The 19,885-nt window shown below is 43.7% G+C and overlaps 1 protein-coding gene across 2 annotated transcripts; it reads left to right on the plus strand.

The window, feature by feature from the left end:
* Positions 1 to 10,654: 10,654 nt before the first annotated feature.
* ARL14EP (ARF like GTPase 14 effector protein) lies at positions 10,655 to 17,844 on the plus strand. Of its 2 annotated transcripts, none has more exons than XM_072118570.1 (3): positions 10,655 to 10,809; positions 14,056 to 14,183; positions 15,991 to 17,844. In XM_072118570.1, the coding sequence occupies exons 1-3, from the start codon at positions 10,744 to 10,746 to the stop codon at positions 16,214 to 16,216; spliced, it is 420 nt and encodes a 139-aa protein (XP_071974671.1). In that variant the 5' UTR covers positions 10,655 to 10,743; the 3' UTR covers positions 16,217 to 17,844. The 2 variants fall into 2 exon arrangements, with proteins under 2 accessions (XP_071974671.1, XP_071974672.1); XM_072118571.1 differs by having other exon boundaries at positions 10,659 to 10,809; positions 14,056 to 14,174.
* The last annotated feature ends 2,041 nt before the right edge of the window (positions 17,845 to 19,885 follow it).

The raw sequence follows: 19,885 nt of genomic DNA on the forward strand, positions 1-19,885 counted from the left end.
TTTCTAATGATGTAAAATTTAAGGGGTGTAAAAGGATTTTGGAAAACTCTGTGAAGGCTGTGGTAGGGAGTGGCAAAAATTAAATACCTACCCTACTCTGGCTCCCGTGGCCCAACCATGCTCAGATGCTCTCGGTCTTCCACTGTTGCTCCCGGCTGAAGGTTCCGGAGGGAACCCACCTCAGCCAATGAATGGCCTCCTCGGACTGGGAGATCACTTCTGCTGACCAGGGGATGTTATTTCTTTTGTTGTCCCCAGGTCCGAGGAGACCGATCATTGGCTGTCGTGGGTCCTGTTATTTCCCGTAACTTCAAACCAAGACTGGAGTGAAGGAACTTGGAGCTGGGTAAGTATACAGGCGGTTACTCACAAGTTTGGTCCACTTTATGGCCTACTTTGGGTGTGCCTCCCAATACCCCAGCATTAGACGAGGCCAATCATTGGTTAGGGCAGTGACCCATCTGATTGGCTGGCAATGATTGGAAACACAAAAAGTGGAATGCAGAAAAGACCAGATGCAGCAATATCAGGGGAACAAGGAGCGGGGACTATTAATTTAAAGGGGTTGATCAAGTTTATTTCAGACAAGATGCTGCACATTAATGCTGCTTCTCACTATCCATGGTTTACAATGATCTTCCTATTGTAGCTGCTAAGACATCTCTGCATAAAAGAATCCTGGATTTCTATAAAAGTTGCTTTTCAGTTTTTTCTTTATATCCCCATTGATGTTCCTGGCAGCTGAATCGGAAATTTGTTAAAGAAAATCTACCATAAAATCCATCATGATAAACCAGGGGCACTTACTCATTGATCCAGGCACCGTGACTGTCATATTCTTCTTATATTCATTATCCATGGCCTCCTTCCTTCTAAAATCAACTTACTTAAAATTATGCTAATAGTCAGAAGGGCTCTGGGGGTATTGCCAAAGCCCCTCTGTGCTGCAGTATCACGAGCTGTTACACTGAGCCTTCTCGCCCTTGCCACCTCAGCACTTCCCCCTCCCTCTGCCTGATGTAATCTCAGCACAGTGTAACAGCCTTTGAAGCGTCTATGGTAATGCTCCTCATAATTTTATGAGTTGATTTTAGAAGGATAATAAATGGATAATAAATATAAGAAGATTACCACAGTCACGGTGCCTGGATCTATGAGTAAGTGTCCCTGGTTTATCATGATGGATTTAGATTTCCTTTAAAGATAGTATTGGACAGTTCCTCTACTTTGCCAAAGTTTCTGTAAGCCAGTCAGGATTGATTAAATGGACAAGGTTTTCTAAAGAGCTAAAATAACCAAAGACTATTTATAGCTAAACATCACGATCAGACGCGGGTACACACCCCATGTTTTATCAAAACTAATATGTGTCATTTTGAGTGTATATTATCAACCCAAACATTCCGTGGTAATCAGGTCATCTCTGTGTTGTACTGCAACAATGGGCAAAATTACTACAAGGAAATTCTGGGAAAATCTGGCTGCCCTCTGCAGGACACCTGCTACATTTTAGTTTCAAGCAAAGAGAACTACATAACAAATGAAAAACTTAAGAGGGAACCTGTCACTATATTTTAGCCCATTAAACTAGCAGCCCCTTCAGGAAGGGTATGAAATGTTTGTTCTAGAATTCCATCTTTTATGATAAATTACACATTCTTACCTTTAATAAAAATCTCCTCCAAAGTCAAGGAAAAATGAGTAGAGAAGAGTCATATTTGCCTGAGATGAGTCAAGTTTAGAGGGGTTGGAGTGTCATTTCAAATGCCACTTATCTTTAGCCCTTTAGTAGCTAGAAAGATGCTCCAGGTGTCATAATAGTGATAATAATCTCATATTTCTGTTTCAAAACCAGATACAGGCAGTAAAATTGGATCTTTATTTAAACTATGTTTTTAACTGTCTGTATCTCTGGATCTGTAGCTCACAAAACCGCTGGCCTGGTGGGATCTGAAAGAAAAAATTGATATCTTTAATAAGACGCCAAAAATGTATTTAGCTACTCTGTGGGGCATATTTATCAGGACCTCTGCGCACCGCCACTGGCGCAGAGGCCCTGAAATAATCGCAAATGCAAGTTATTGCTAGCTTTTGCGATTATTTTCCCCAATCCGCCACCTTCACGCCAGTGGGGCGTGAAGGGGCGTGAAGGGGGGGGCGTGGCCGGCCGAGCGGGGGGCGCGGCCGGACGGGAGTGGGCCGGCGCGGGGCGTTACTGTCCCCGCGCCTGCGCACTCGCTGCCGGCGACTTTTCATACGTGAAAAGTCGCCGGTTGCGTTTTAGGATAAACGCTGCGCGACTGGCAGCCCGATACATGAAGAGGCAGAAGCCTCTTCATGTATCGGGCTGCGAATTTGCAGCGGCAGGGCTATCATACGCTGGCGCACGAGCGCCAGCGTATGATAAATATCCCCCTGTGTGTCCATGAGCAATCACCCTGCCAGGACCTTATAGTATTCATGAATATAAGATTAAGGTTCTGGCAGGGCGATTGTTCACAAACAGATAGAGATCACATGACCCTCCATCTGCGGCCATTTTATTGACAGGAATGTCCGGCTGATTAGGTAAAAGACAGTAGGCTTCACTTTACATATCAAGAAAGCGAAGCAGATCTATTAATATATAGTATATTGGTAAATTACCTCATATCCTGTCCCCCCCCACCTCCCAACAATGGTGCCCCGTCCTCTCCGAGATCAACAACGAGAAAATACGAGCCAAGACTGAACCAGTACAAAATCTAACCGGGAGATTTGTTGAAAACAGACATTTGGCGCTTATTTACTAAGGGTCGCGGATCGCACTTTCGTCAGACTGTGTGCCGTTTTCGGGATTTGCGCAGCTTTGACAGGTAAATTTGAGCTGGGATTGTGTTGCATGGGATCGGATTTTGTCGCGGCTGCACCGGCTTTCCTGCGACAGAAATTAGGGGCCTGCCATGGGACAATCCAACTGATTTGGACTGAGCGCGGGATTTAACTTTCAAACTGTGTCGCAAGACAATGCCCTTACATGCACCAGGAAGAAGAAGGTGACCCTTAAACTTATTTTTTACTTTCCTATGGCATCCCACTAATGTTACATTTCTGGATCTCGACCTTAGTTCAGATACAGCGTCCCATACTCTGTATGTATTTTATACTCTATGGCAGTACGCTGTATGTATTATGTACTACATGGTGGTACGCTGTATGCATTTTATACTACATGGCGGTATGCTGTATGCATTTTATACTACATGGCGGTACTCTGTATGCATTTTATACTACCTGGCAGCACGCTGTATGCATTTTATACTACAGCGTGGTACGCTGCATGCATTTTATACTACATGGCGGTATTCTGTATGCATTTTATACTACATGGCAGTATGCTGTATGCATTTTATACTATGTGGCAGCACGCTGTATGCATTTTATACTACATGACGGCACGCTGTATGCATTTTACACTACATGGCAGTATGCTGTATGCATTTTATACTATGTGGCAGCACGCTGTATGCACTTTATACTACATAGTGGCACACTGTATGCATTTTATACCACACAGCAGTACTCTGTATGAATTGTATACTACATGGTGGCGGGCTGTATGCATTTTATACTATTTGGTGGTATGCTGTATGCACTTTATACAATATGGCGGTACTCTGTATGTATTATATGCTACATGGTGGTACACTGTATGCACTTTATACTACATGGCTGCACGCTGTATGCATTTTATACCACATGGCGTCACGCTGTATGTATTTTATACTACATGGCGGCACGCTGTATTCATTTTATACTACATGGCGGCACGCTGTATGCATTTTATACTACATGGCATCATGCTGTATGTATTTTATACTACATGGCGGTATGCTGTATGCATTTTATACTACATGGCGGCACACTGGATGTATTTTATACTACATGGCGGCACGCTGTATGCATTTTATACTACATGGTGGCACACTGTATGCATTTTGCATAGCTTTTTTTTCACACCAAACCAAGAAAGACAATGGGGGTCATTTACTAAGGGCCCGATTCGCGGTTTCCCGACGTGTTACCCGAATATTTCCGATTTGCGCCGATTGTACCTGAATTGCCCCGGGATTGTGGCGCACGCGATCGGATTGTGGCGCATCCGAAAAAGTGTCGCTTGGGGAGTGCTTACCTTCACCTGGTCCGAGGTGGTGCATTCCGGCGCGATGAGATGACTTTCAGCGCAGCAGCGCCACCTGGTGGACGGCGGAGGAACTACCTTCTTAAATCCCGGCCGGACCCGAATCCAGAGCAGAGAACGCGCCGCTGGATCGCGAATGGGCCGGGTAAGTAAATTTGCCCCTGTATATTGGTATAGAAATGCATGTTTGTACATGAGCGTGATATGTATATTTTTAAGCAGGAAGGGGGGCCCCATTCAAAGTCTGCTGTGGGGCCCTGCCTCTCCTAGTTACACCCCTGTATGACATGATATGTAAACCGTAGAATCAAACAAGATGATGTTTTCTTTTTTCTCATAGCTGTATCTTATTTCTATTTGAAATTATCTCCATCCCGTTAGATTGAAATAGTCAAGTGCCGGTAATACTGAAAACCAAGGGGACAGACACAGTGGCAACAGCTTTGATGAGTCCATATGTTTTATCAAGCACCGGGGATAGAGTAAACTTTCCCGCAATGCATCTCTCATTAAGTAGCCAGATGTGTTCTATCGCACCAGCCGCCTGGCATTGGGAATCGGGTGGTACAAGACGCTTACCCTCCACTGGACTCATTATCAGACATGACTGATGGGGCTTAAGGTCTGCCGCAATGCTAAATACTCTTCCATCATCTTCTGTAGGGGGAATTAGCATTTTGTTCCATCCAGCATTGAAATCCCTTTTAGAATATTCATAATCTCCAAAGAAACATTTAAAGTTAATTTGCGGGGTCTAAAATAAACAAAAATTACTCAAAATGTACAGAGTGCACGTCAGTGATGAATCTCCAGGCCGGCGTACGCCGTGAAAGATGACGCTTATTTCCCAGCTAATGAACCGTGACTCTGCCTCGCAACGTGCGTCTGCATTCATCTTCCCTACTACTTGCTACGTGGCGGGAAGATATTAGCCTAAACTCCAGCCTGATCCATTCTTAGCAACTAAATTAGGAATATTTCACGTCATCGGATGTTTTCAGTTGTACTTTGTGGCTCTTTAGTTGTGTTAAAGGAAAACTACTGATAATAACCTACAGTCCTCTGCAGCCCGATCCTGGTGCTGGTCCTTTTTAATCTTCACATGCCGGGATCGCCTGGAAAAATGACTTATAATTAGCATCCTGGAGCCCGGGGACAAGATGACTCACCTCAAGTGAAAATGCGGTGAAAAGAGTCATATTTGCCTGACTTTGGGGGAAATTTTTTAATAATTTTTTCATAATTTTTATATTTTTTTATCATTTATTTATTTTTTAAATAGGAAAACAGGTGATATTTCACATAAAAGAGGGAATTCTATAAATGACATTTCATACCCTACCTTAGGGGGCTGCTAGTGTCCCATACCGCCATTTTTGGTTGGCCTTAGGGGGCTGCTAGTTTAGTAACCCAATGCCTGGGGACAAGGTGTCCCGCGCTGTTATCTTTGGTTGGGTCGTCCCTTCCTGTGACGTCTGACGTCAGAGAGCACCATTCCCATGCCAACCTAGTATGTGTCATTGGGAAGGATCTGTAACAGTGTGCAGAAAGCACACTGTTACAGCTCCCTAGCAATTTATCCATATACTACAATACTGCAGTATATGGTAGGAATGATCAGACTGCCAATGGTTAAAGTACCCTTGGGAGTCTTAAAAGCAGTAAAAAATAAAAAGTACAAAGTAAAAAATTTTTTTATTTATTTCCCTAGAACTGATATAAAAATAAACATAAAATCCTAATCCAGTTAGGTGTCGTTGCGTCCCAAAATCTCTGATCTATAAACATATAAAAATGGTTATTCCTGGCAGTGAACTCTGAAATGCAAAATAGCGCCAAATGTCTAAAACGCATCTTTTGCGCCATTTTGCAACACATAAAAAATGTAGTAAAAAGTGTTCAAAAGGTTAGACATTGCCAAAACTATCAGCAATGTAAATATCTTCAAGTCCCGCAAAAAATCGTATGTAGATCCATATGAGAAGTATGAAAATGTTGTTCGCATCAGAATAAGGCGAAATGAAGAAAAACTATTTGTACAAAAGGTTTTCATTTCTTTAAGTCTATCAAACACAATAAAACCTTTATAAATTTGGTATCGCTGTGATTATACTGACCCAAGGAATAAAGTAGAGGCATCATTCGAAGTGCTCAGTAACAGCCGTGAAAAAATGTGTCTAAAAGAAAACGAACAAATGTGGGGTTTTTTTGTACAATTTCATCATTTGGAATTTTTTCCCAGCTTCCCAGTAACCGGCATGGAATACAAAATGCTGTCACTAAGAAGTACAATTTATTACACAGAAAACAAGCCCTCATACAGCTCTGTAAATGAAAAAACTAAAAAGTTATGGATTTTTAAAGGCGGAAAAATTAAAACTAAAAAAAACCAAAATGACTGGTCCCTATGGGGTTAATGGAACTTTTTAATACAGATAACATTAAAGAACATTTTAATGAATGCTGGATCAACATCTGCAAAGAGTTTGTATGTTATCTCTGTGTTAGCGTAGGTTTCCTCTGGGTCCTCCGGTTTCCTCCCACACCCCAAAACATACTGGTAGGTTGATTAGATTGTGAGCCCCATTGGGGACGGGGACTGATATGACAAACTCTGTGCAGCGCTGTGTAATCTGTGTGCGCTATATAAATAAAGGAATTATTATTATTATTATCTACAACAATTCATGTGCCCGACCGGCGCCTTGTGAAAAAAATAAAGCTACAAACAGAACTTTTATTTCCTATTATCCCCCATTTAAGTCTATGGAGGCTACAAAAACTTAATTTATAGGACAGCATCCATTTTCAACATGGACCAGACATGGACTGGGCACAGATCGGACTAAAAGACGGGTGTACAGCGGTCCACTTCTACCGACACCTAAACATTGGGGCTTATATACTAAGGGTTGCGGATCGCATTTTCATCAGATTTTCTGAAATTTTCGTGATTTGCCCGGCTGTGACAGGTATTTAGCAGGGGATTGTGTCGCACGCGATCGGATTTTGGCGCAACTGCGCTGCTTTCATGCAACACAAATCGGGGGCGGGCCATTGGACGATCCAACTGATTCGGTCTGAGCGCGGGATTTAACCTTTAAATTGTGCCGCAAGCCATGTACTTACATGCACCATGAAGAAGAAGGTGAACTCTGACGGACCTGAGCGGGGAAGCGACACATGCAGGATATCGGCGCACGATCTTAGTGAATCGCGACATGGTACATTCCGTTTGGACAATGTGAACTCCTCCGGACGGGTAAGTAAATGTGCCCCATTATTGCTGTTGGTTTCCTGTCTAAAATAAAAATGAATTATTTAATTTTTTTAAAAAAAAACATATACATTAAAAAAAAAAACTAAAACGTTCCTGGGACGTACCTCTTTTCGCATGAAATGTGCCATAAATTGGCCTCATTATATTTTAATTACGAGTCCTATAAGGACACAACACATCAGCGCCCGCTAAAACCATTTTAACATGGGCAGTAAGGATTAAAGTCTTACTCCTCTATTTTTAGCTTTGAAGTTGGTCTCCATGGTCACCATAAATCCTTTTCATATCTGTCTGTGAATTTACAAACCGCTATGTTTATTATCACGTCGGACATGGAAATCATCTTCTCCATATAGAGGCCATCTGGAAGCTGATACAAAGAAACCAAAACGCCCATAACAATCAGCTGAAATATATCAGATAATCAACAAAATGAATTATTTACATTCCTATTTTCCATCGCATTTATACCCGTTGTTTTGAGTTTTACTCCCAATTTATAGAAAATGACGACTAGGATTTAGGAAAGGGTTAAATAATTGCAGCTATTTTTTAAACATTGGTTCTAAAATGAAATAGCAGTAAGTAAAATGCGTAATTTATTCCACCAATAACACACAAAAATAGGAAAGTGTACACTTTTAAAACATTTTTTTTACCGCATTTTAACCCCTAAAGTGTTTATGTTTCCAATTTTTCGCTTTTATCCCCCATTTAAGTCTATGGAGGAGAGATACAGGATAGATACAGGAGAGGATACAAGCCAAATGAAGGGTTATATACAGGAGAGGATACAAGCCATGTGAGGGGTTATATACAGGAGAGGATACAAGCCATGTGAGGGGGTTATATACAGGAGAGGATACAAGCCATGTGAGGGGTTATATACAGGAGAGGATACAAGCCATGTGAGGAGGTTATATACAGGAGAGGATACAAGCCAAATGAAGGGTTATATACAGGAGAGGACACAAGCCATGTGAGGGGGTTATATACAGGAGAGGACACAAGGCATGTGAGGGGGTTATATACAGGAGAGGATACAAGCCATGTGAGGGGTTATATACAGGAGAGGATACAAGCCATGTGAGGAGGTTATATACAGGAGAGGACACAAGCCATATGAGGGGGTTATATACAGGAGAGGACACAAGGCATGGGAGGGGGTTATATACAGGAGAGGACACAAGCCATGTGAGGGGGTTATATACAGGAGAGGACACAAGCCATGTGAGGGGGTTATATGCAGGAGAGGATACAAGGCATGTGAGGGGGTTATATACAGGAGAGGACACAAGCCATGTGAGGGGGTTATATACAGGAGAGGACACAAGCCATGTGAGGGGGTTATATACAGGAGAGGACACAAGCCATGTGAGGGGTTATATGCAGGAGAGGATACAAGCCATGTGAGGGGGTTATATACAGGAGAGGACACAAGCCATGTGAGGGGGTTATATACAGGAGAGGACACAAGCCATGTGAGGGGGTTATATACAGGAGAGGACACAAGCCATGTGAGGGGGTTATATACAGGAGAGGACACAAGCCATGTGAGGGGGTTATATACAGGAGAGGACACAAGCCATGTGAGGGGGTTATATGCAGGAAAGGATACAAGGCATGTGAGGGGGTTATATACAGGAGAGGACACAAGCCATGTGAGGGGGTTATATACAGGAGAGGACACAAGCCATGTGAGGGGGTTATATACAGGAGAGGACACAAGCCATGTGAGGGGGTTATATACAGGAGAGGACACAAGCCATGTGAGGGGGTTATATGCAGGAGAGGATACAAGGCATGTGAGGGGTTATATACAGGAGAGGACGCAAGCCATGTGAGGGGTTATATACAGGAGAGGACACAAGCCATGTGAGGGGTTATATACAGGAGAGGACACAAGCCATGTGAGGGGTTATATACAGGAGAGGATACAAGCCATGTGAGGGGTTATATACAGGAGAGGACACAAGCCATGTGAGGGGGTTATATGCAGGAGAGGATACAAGGCATGTGAGGGTTTATATACAGGAGAGGACACAAGCCATGTGAGGGGTTATATACAGGAGAGGACACAAGCCATGTGAGGGGTTATATACAGGAGGGGACACAAGCCATGTGAGGGGTTATATACAGGAGAGGACACAAGCCATGTGAGGGGGTTATATGCAGGAGAGGATACAAGGCATGTGAGGGTTTATATACAAGAGAGGATACAAGCCATGTGAGGGGGTTATATACAAGAGAAGATTCAAGCCATGTGAGGGGTTATATACAGGAGAGGACACAAGCCATGTGAGGGGTTATATACAAGAGAAGATACAAGCCATGTGAGGGGGTTATATACAGGAGAGGACACAAGCCATGTGAGGGGGTTATATACAAGAGAGGATACAAGCCATGTGAGGGGGTTATATACAGGAGAGGACACAAGCCATGTGAGGGGGTTATATACAAGAGAGGATACAAGCCATGTGAGGGGGTTATGTACAGGAGAGGACACAAGCCATGTGAGGGGGTTATATACAGGAGAGGACACAAGCCATGTGAGGGGTTATATACAGGAAGGATACAAGCCATGTGAGGGGGTTATGTACAGGAGAGGATACAAGCCATTTAAAGGGGGTTATGTACAGGAGTAGACACTACTGTTAATTTGGGATTTGAGGCTGTGTCCTGCATTTTTAAACACTTTAGTCTTTACCCCCCGGGGACATGATGACATATGAGGCTGCGGTCACACATGGCAATAACACATGTGTTTTCAAACTCATCACAACAGCTGAGAAGAGGAGATTCGCCTTATTACATTGCTGTCAACATTGCGTTTACAAAATACATGTGCTACACAAGTTGTTAACATACACACTAAGGCAGCGTTAACAACCCCCACCCCCCTCTTGCTGCAGGTGATGCTGCCTGAGGCAAGAGGTTCAACTTGCCTCATGGCTGGTGCACCCCTGACTTCACCCCAACTAGGGTCCCTTTACAGTACTTATTTTCTGCACATTGTACATTTTGATATATATTTATATATATATATATCCATTGTAACATGTCTAATAATTTTAGATAAAGTTACATGAATTCAAACTTTCTATTATAAAACAACATAGGCCATTCCTATGGTTGCCATGGTCACACTCTAGAGACGCTTTGTAACCATCGAGTATTGTAGAGCACAAACAGTCCGCCCGCTCTGCACTCGCGCCCAGCACTTCCGCGTCTCTATGGTGCTTGTTTTGCAGCTGCGTCACAGGGAGGCGTCTCCCCCCTGTAAATGGCGGCAGCGCGGGAGACTGACGCCAGTATTACGGGGATGCCGAGCAAGAAGTCACAGGCCAAAGTAAGTGCGGGGATATAGGGGGGAGGACCACACCGGCCGGGTAATGCGGCCGCTCATACTGGAGGGCGGGAGCTGGCGGCGCACACAGGACAGGTGGAGGCGGTGATAGGAGCGCGGTGTGACCGCACAGGAGGAAGGAGATGTGAGGTCTGCCATCATTAGTAGCCATTACACTAGCGCAGCCTTCTCTATAGACTGTACCATGTGGCCTGCGGGAGGGGGAGCCGCCTTCATAGACAATAGGCGGCGTATACCAAATGACGTATTTACCCTCAGGGACCAATCGCATCAGAGCTTTTATTTTTCCTCACTCTGGAGGAATAAAAACTGAGATGTAATTGGTGTTTTATTTACTCTGTTTGTGAGGTTTGTTTACAGTTGCTTGACATGTGACATTTGCAGCCAATCACTGTCCTCGATGATCGTTGTGGATTTTTTTTTTTTTTTTTTTTGCTTCCCTGACTTAGTTTTTATTCGATTTATGGAATTGTGAGGGCTCATTAGGCTGGGTGCACACGTTTTTTTGCCAAAAAAAAAAAAAATATAACGTGCCACCTTCCTTTTCATGTCCAAATCGTTTCTTAAAATTCTTCATCTTGGTAACAACAGTGGGAATGGCTTCAGAAGGTGCATGAAGCGGATCGGAGGGGGAAGGTTGAAATATATGTTTTTAAAGCGTATGCTTAAAAAAATAAAATAACTTATGACACATAATGCATCGCTATTTTGTCAGTTTTTAAATGTATTCCATGCAGTAAATGTCTAGCGGATGGGGGGAAAAAAAAAAACGTGCTTTGAACACAGCCTAATATGTGTACCAAATTGTACAGAGCGGCATGGTGGCTCAGTGGTTAGCATTACAGCCTTGCAGCTTTGGGGTCCATTGGGGACAGGGACGGATTTGACAAACTCTGTGCAGCGCTGCGGAATCTGTGTGTGCTATATAAATAAAGGAATTATTATTATTATTATTATTATTATTATTATTATTATTATTATTATTTTCTAGCATTGGGTAATATTAACAAAAAACACATTTATGCCTTTTTTTGGCTTGGGTTTTTACGGCTTTCATTGCGGGGAGTACAGGTAAGTATTAAGTTTAATTTGGCTTCTAGGTATTGGTATAAAATGGTGACGCTAGGAAATACAATTTGTTACACGGGGATAAAGCTCCTTACATGGAAAGATATAAAAGTTAGTTTTTGAAGATGAAGAGCAAGAAACGGAACCAATGTTCAGGTCATTTAACAAACAAAGCTGGATACTTAGTTTTACTTTGTATCGGCTAATTTCTGATTCTTCATTATTTTATAGCCTGTGTGTGTAGGTTATTTATCTTTCCTATTTCTCTTCTTTGACCACTAGAGGTCACGTGTAAACTTTGAATTGTAAAACCAGCATATAGAAAAGCTGTGGGTTTGTTCTTCAGTTGAATTTGTATGTATGTCGGAACTGTATATTTTATAATTGTTACCCCGGACAAATTTTTTTGGTCTGTGACAATTTGGATGTTAAAAAATGTTGAATTGTCATAAGAACCAGGATTAACAATAAAGCTTAAAGGGGTTATCCGGGTTTAAAAAATTTCTTATGACCGGGCTGGGGAGGGCTGTTTAAACACAATAAACATGTACTTACCTCCTCCGGTGCTGCCGATGTCCCGCGCCGCGGCCGGTCTTCTCTGTGCGCCGGTTTCAGTACAAGGGCGCACAGGGAGCTTCCGGACGGCCGGAAGCTCCCATGCGACACCATCTCCCAGGGCTTACAACGCTGAGAGATAGGGAAGGATGGGAGGAGCCGTCCACAACGCGGACCGGAAGCTCCCTGTGCGCGGCTTCCGTGCCCCTGTAAACAAACAGGGGCACAGATCGAAGGGACGGCGGCGCGGGACATCGGCGGAGGAGGTAAGTACATGTTTATTATGTTTAACTAGCCCACCCCAGCCCGGCCATAAAAAAAAAAATTAAACCCGGATAACCCCTTTAATTGTAGACACCATTGATAACTGTTATAGCTGTTTATTGTAGTCTGGGGGTAAAGTACATGAAATTGCCAACATCCAGGGGTTGTCTGTAAGTCGGGTGTTAAGTAGGGGACCGCCTGTAGTACAAAAAAGCTAAAAGGATAACTGAAGCGACTGCTACACATCAAGACGGTCCGTATTGTGTAGAAAACAACGTAAACGTTTCAATGAGAGAGTCTTCCATTGACTTCTGTAGAAAAAATTCCCCAGCAGTTTGCATCCAACGATCTGTTCAAATAACAGAAGATGTAACAACCGATTCTAACGCCCACAGACATCAATGGGAAAATCGGGTCCATTACACACTCGTTTTAAAGTCTATGGGCGACATCAGCTGGTACAGGGCTCAAGTCTACAGTGACGTCTTTCAATGCCGCGACAGGTTCTCCTGCGCTGATCACTGGAGCAGAACCAAGTCTCGGACTCTGGTAAAGACCTTGGGGAGAACGTTAATGCCGTTCATTACCGCTTCTGCCTTTTCCTCCTTTCCTTAGTGGAGCTACTGCCACTAGCTCTATAGATCCAGTGGCAGTGATCTGGGTCTGCGGGGGTTAATCAGAGCTGTTGGTTCCTTTTTATTTATATAGCGCACACAGATTCCGCAGCGCTGCACAGAGAGCTCGCCAGATCAGTCCCTGTGCACATGGGCTCACAATCTAATCCACCTACCAGTATGTTCTGGAGTGTGGGAGGAAGCCCACGCAAACACGGAGGGAACAAACAAACTGTTTGCAATGTTGACCTGGTTGGGGTTTGACCCCCAGAACCCCAGCGCTGCAAGTCTGTAGTGCTAACCACTGCTCGGATCAAATCAAGTATATTTCGGCCCCCCAAAGGGAGCGATTTCCCTCGTAAATTAGACTATTATTAGGACTGTGATAGAAATAATAAATTACCAGGTTCTTGTTGCATGTTATTCATGAGGAGCTCAGACTATGACTGGATGGTTGTGTAGTGATGTGTCGAAGCATCATGGGATATTGGCAAGAAGGAGGAACACAAATCAAGGTGGAGGTTTTGTTCTAAGCAGCGGATTGCAGTGTTATACAGTCAGGCAGCGGAAGAGAGAATCTTTATGTTCCCATGATCCTAATTGCATATAGGTCCCCTCTATCGTGTTCCGACCTCCCTGTGATATTCTGACTTGGGGTTACGTTGTATTTTCGGGATGAGCGTTTGTCTCCTACACATTGATAATTTGGTAATTCTTTTTTTCTTAGGGGCGGGCTGCCAAAGCCTTGAAGTCCCTGCAGTTTGCCAACCCAGGCAGGCAAACCGAATTTACTCCAGAAACCAGCACGAGAGAGAAGAGGAGACAGACCAAGACCTCAGCAGCCGGGTCAGATAGGTTTGTGTTTGGGTTTGTCCGCCTTTTAACATTCAGCGTCTCCTCCCCGCCCCACCCCCCCAGCTGCTATGCATGGCTTATGTTTAGACAACCGGTACCAGAACTTCTCGCGTCCGGGCCTTAGTAATAAACCAATTCATACATCGTCAGGCTGAATGTTAAAAGGCAAATCCACTTGTCTGTCACCTCCTGGCGCTGTCACTCTTCTGATCACCTGTTTGATGCACACTTATTTCCAGGTATATGGTAATGCACGGTGTGATAGGTGGGGTATGTGCACGTGGGAAGGGTTTTGGCATTTTCCAGACCCAGCTCTTTGTGCCCGGTGTATCCATGGGCATAAACTTTATTTGATGAACAATTTTAATTGAGTCGAATTGTCTCAATTAGCTACTTAAGCACATAAAATGGGGTGTAACGATTTCTTGTATAAATGGACGTTTATTAATACTATATACGTCTAGGACAGGGATGGCGAACCTTTTAGGCACTGAGTGCCAAAACTACAACTAAAGCCAGATATTTTTCACAAAGTGCCAAATGCCAATTTAACGTATTGGCGCCCTGACGACACCAATACAAGAGGAAGGAGGAGAAATCTGGAATTTTATTGTAGTTTCCCTCTAAAGTCCTCTTAACAGGATGAATCATGGGTCCGGAGAAAAGGCTACAATGATAATCCAGGTCTGTCCACACCTCCTTGATGCAGGTCTTGAGTCCTGAACGTTGACCTTTGTGCTGGGCGATGGCCTGGGTGCCCAAAGAGAGGGCTCAGAGTGCCACCTCTGGCACCCATGCCATAGGTTCGCCGCCACTCGTCTAGGAGTTATCTGTGTATTTCTGAAAATTTCTTAATACTCCTTGAAAATTGAGAGAAGAGTATTATTGCCCTTCTGGAAAAACTGTTAGTGTGATCTCTGGCTCCATTGCTTCTCCATTTAAATGCGCATGGAGCTGGACTCTTGGAACTCTCGGCTCTTTTACCGCCCCACTCAGTCTAAGGCTGGCTGCACCCGATCCCTTGTGTTTGTCCGAACCCACGGACTGCACTTAAAGGACATCGCCCTGGTCACATGTGGTGCTGAATAGTGATATAGCATGGGGAGGGGTAGGTGGGAGGGGCTAGCGAAGCAGGACCCATCCCCAGGCACATAGCAGGCAATATAAGGCAAAGGTTAGGGGGGGAAACTACTTTTAGCTAAAAGAAGGGATGTTGATAGGGCTTTAAGGGAACCTGTCACTAGCTGTACTTGTGAAAATTAAAGGTTCCGTTTTAAATACTCCTGTATGAGCAATGTGTTCAGTCCATGGGAATGGACAAGCGTACTGGTCCGTTTCCACCCGCTGCACGTGTTGGTTTGCAGACGGCCTCGCTTGTCCGTAGAATCCGATGCCTATGATGACCCTTATTAAAAAATAAAAAGGAAATCTTAATATAATTATGTGAGACAATAACAATTTGCTAGCAGATGTTTTTGGTTTGTGTTGCTTCATGGTAGCTTTATGATCATATTGTGCTGTGTGCGTTATTGTTTTACACCACTAGATGGCAGTATCATACAGAGTAAAATCTTTGCAGCGAGTTAATGGCCTTCCAGAGCAGATCCACCAGCAAAGGAGATCTCCTGGAGACCCCCAAAATGACATTAAAATTTGGTCATTTGATGTGAGAAGTGAACAGGATTCACCGCCCGTTTTTTCCTTTGCCTTTAGAAGGGAAGGATTTTTCAGAACCTCTCCCTGCCTCTATAGCTTCGTTCACTACATATCTCCATTATATCTGACATTAATTGCTTTTATCTTACAGACAGACCATACCCTCAAAAAATAAAGTATACGACAGCCGGGGGATCCTTCTATCGAACGGGAGGGATCTGTGCGACTGCCTGGATGAAGACTGTATGGGCTGCTTCTACGCTTGCAGGAAATGCGGCTCCAACAAGTGCGGCGTGGAGTGTCGCTGTGACCGCAAATGGTTGTACGAACAGATTGAAATAGAAGGGGGGCAAGTCATCCGCAATAAACATGCGTGATGCTGAGCTCTTGTTATGGCTGCGGACTCATGGCTATGGTCACAGAAGACGGCCCTCCTACTGGAGGACAAGACGCATTCAATCTGAAGAAGCCTTGGGTCTCTTGTTCTCTGTACAGACTTCAGGATTTTTGGACAGATACTGTCTGAAGTGTCCTCCTGCTCTTTAAAATGTATGGGAGTGTATAGTGTCAGGAACTAGGTAACCTAGTATTGGCTGTAAGATGCTTGTTACATGGTCAATTTCTCATCCTAGAGGCGTCTGGTCACCAGAAGAGGACTAGGATAATGTAAGCTTGGGCTATTAGACAAGATTTCTGGGTGGGACTTGGGAAAGTACTATAAATGTCTGAATGGAGCTAAAAAAATGAATTGTTTACGCAAAAGCCAAATAACAATTTTTGGTTTGGGGACAAAATTGTCACATATTTACTGCTGTGAAATACCCAGTGGATAATTGGATTACAGGCTCGGGGTCGTGGATGGGATCCCACCTGCTGCATAAAGAAATCTGTGCTGTAAAACGGACTGAGATTCAGGTCTTGAAACTGCAACATTTGGCGTAAGCTTAACACGTGTATTTGTGGAACAACTAGAGGCTTCTAGTCCCAGGTTAGGAAAACCCTGATCTGTAGGCAAGTACCGCAGAACCATTACTTTTGTCCTTTTCCCGCGCTGTAATGAGGCTGGGGAAGTGCATCTGCTGCAGTGCACACACAACACCTACACATGTACACTGAAACGGAAATCTGACGTGTATCTGGTGTTGCCTGTGCTGTAATGAAGCCACTACAGCTTCAGCGTTTTACACGTGGTATCACAGATGTGCGATTCCCTCGCTACGTTACAGCGCAGGTGCTGAGGCTGCACTCATATGGGGTGATATAAGATACTAAACCGCCGGTCCATAAAAGTCTCATGGTTCCTTTTTAAAGTGGTTGCCTGGAGGTTGAAAAACATGGCTTGCAATACCACTGACTCGTGGTCATTTTTGTGGCCCATATGTTTTTTCATATTTCATTTATTACATTTATTTTTAAGAAACTTTTTCATATTTTTCATTAGGAGAAATCTACCTTGTAACCCTCTGTGTAACACTGGGAGAAGTATATAATGTTGCATGCACTACGACAGAGGCAAAGCAGTGCCATTTATGTGTGTACGGGCTCCACGGTCGAGAAACCCCCTGTACTTGTACAGCCTTATACGGACCCCAAAAATACATCTCTGAATGAACACAATGGCACAGATGTGAGAATTGGCCTCATCTTTAACATCTAAAAAATCCCACTTTCATGGCCCAAAGGTTTTTAATATATATATATATTATTTTTTTTTTTTTATTGTCCTTTACATATTCCGTTTTTTGTGTTTTTTTTTTTTTAATGGAAGTTGTCCACTGGTAAGAAAAAAACAGCTTTTTTTGCTCACCGTGTGTTATTGCAATTAAGCTCCATTTGCCTCTATACAGCTGAGGTGCAATACCATCAGCATGCATGGTCAGACGTGGAGCTGTCTTTTGAAGGGATCAGCCATGATCTGCGGATATCCCGTTATTTTCATTAGCTTTGTTCTAAAGTCTGTAGCCAATGATCAAATACCTACTGAAGAATAAAATACTGAATGGCAGATTTGTGTGTGGTGTGGTGGTAAATAGTCTACCATACAATCTCCTCTGTAACCTCCCCGCTGGAGGCCGCTGCAGGAGATGTGGTATTACATGGCCGTCATTCTTATGGTCTTGCTGAGTGAGCCCTCCCAGGTTTGGGCTGTAGCTGGGTGGGCACAATGGAGGTCTCTATGTGTTGTATTATAAAAACACGTACCCCGTCATACTTAAATAATTGTGCTACCCCCAGACCCTGGAAGTTAAAAATTATGGAGAAATATAGAATGTATATTGGCACCAAATTATAAAGTCACAGTAACGGAGACAAAGCTTATCGTGGAAATTTTCTATTGTAATAAAATGTATTTTATCTTTATAATAAATTTATATGTGCCAAAAATCTTAACTTCGGCGCATAGAATAAGCGAACAAATTGTTCAACACCTATATAAAAGGGTCAAATAAGTTAAAGCGTAACTGTAAAGTTACAATGACTGACATATTATGTGTGATTGCCCCTTTGACAACAAACAGAATGATGCCTACTTTGTGGTGCTCGTCCTTTTCTTTCCAACGTTATGGCATTTTCTCTCCTGAAAGTGTTTAACTAAAATCTCTCACCAGAGGTGAAGTGGGCGGAGACTAATGTCTGTCAGTCTATGCCCTCAAGCTGAGGCATGTTAGCTTGCCCGTTAGAGGACAGTTAGATGCCTTGTGTTGTCTCTCAATGTAATTTATCACTAAATCCATTTAGTTTCCCACAAGCCTGGCAGCTTCCATCACATGGAGGAGCAGGGGACATGTACAGTACATACAGGATGTATATGGTGACCGCCTGGCAGCTTCCATCACATGGAGGAGCAGGGGACATGTACAGTACATACAGGATGTATATGGTGACCGCCTGGCAGGCAGCTTCCATCCCATGGAGGAGCAGGGGACATGTACAGTACATACAGGATGTATATGGTGACCGCCTGGCAGCTACCATCACATGGAGGAGCAGGGGACATGTACAGTACATACAGGATGTATATGGTGACCGCCTGGCAGCTACCATCACATGGAGTAGCAGGGGACGTACAGTACATACAGGATGTATATGGTGACCGCCTGGCAGCTACCATCACATGGAGGAGCAGGGGACATGTACAGTACATACAGGGTGTATATGGTGGCAGTTTCCGTCACATGGAGGAGCAGGGAAAATGTAATACAGTATATACTCAAGTATATATGGTAAGTGGAAGAAATCATAAGTAAACCAGTTACATGCACGCTATACCCTATGCTGTGTGACCACCAAGGGTTTATCTTATTTGCACAGAGCTGATACTGCTGATGACAAGGTGGAGTAAGGGAGCAGCATGAGGTGCAGAGAGAGACCGAGAAAGTTTTGTAAAATCACAGACTGGGATGGAAGGACTCATAGGGAAAAGGGGAGATCTTGTGCCTCACCGTTCTGTGCAGGAGACCTCTGTATGCACAGTCCTGAACACACACAGCACTGCTGCATACTTTGTAGGATGGCCCCTCCCCTCCTATGAATCCGTAGAGTTTGTTTATAGGACGGACTCCAAGACTCGGCACAGGGAGAGGAAGCTAATGAAGATAATAGGCAAAGTTGTTTTACATCCCAAGAGCTATTGATATATCGAAAAAGAAACCTTTACAGTTGCTCTTTAATCAACAAATGTGAGAATCAATCACTAAATATAAAAAAAAGTATAAATTCAGGGGGGACTGAAATACATTTGGTGAACAATTTTTTTTTTAATAAGTGATCAATTTATTTTATGTCCTCACAGGACATTTGACTACTGGTACTCTCACCTTTTATTGATGGAACTGGGTGTCTCAAATCCCTTTAAGCTGCTTTGGCTCGTCCTGTCCTGTGCTGATATCAATTGGACTGTGTCTTTGCTTAACCCTTTCACGACCCGTGACGTAATAGCACATCACGGGTCGGCCGCGGGTGCATGGAGAGAGCTCACGCGCTGAGCCCTCTCCATAGCCGGTAAGTCTTTGCAATGCTGCCGGCGGCTTCAAAAGGATGGCGGC

The sequence above is a fragment of the Engystomops pustulosus genome, chromosome 7, assembly GCF_040894005.1.
Source record: "Engystomops pustulosus chromosome 7, aEngPut4.maternal, whole genome shotgun sequence".
NCBI classification, from domain to species: domain Eukaryota; kingdom Metazoa; phylum Chordata; class Amphibia; order Anura; family Leptodactylidae; genus Engystomops; species Engystomops pustulosus.

What these genes read in the sequence shown, in the direction of transcription:
- ARL14EP (XM_072118570.1), top strand. Translation starts at nt 10,744, where the DNA reads ATGGCGGCAGCGCGGGAGACTGACGCCAGTATTACGGGGATGCCGAGC. An exon ending in GCAAGAAGTCACAGGCCAAA is followed by an intron (nt 10,810 to 14,055) that starts GTAAGTGCGGGG and finishes TTTTTTTCTTAG; the next exon opens with GGGCGGGCTGCCAAAGCCTT. An exon ending in TCAGCAGCCGGGTCAGATAG is followed by an intron (nt 14,184 to 15,990) that starts GTTTGTGTTTGG and finishes TTTATCTTACAG; the next exon opens with ACAGACCATACCCTCAAAAA.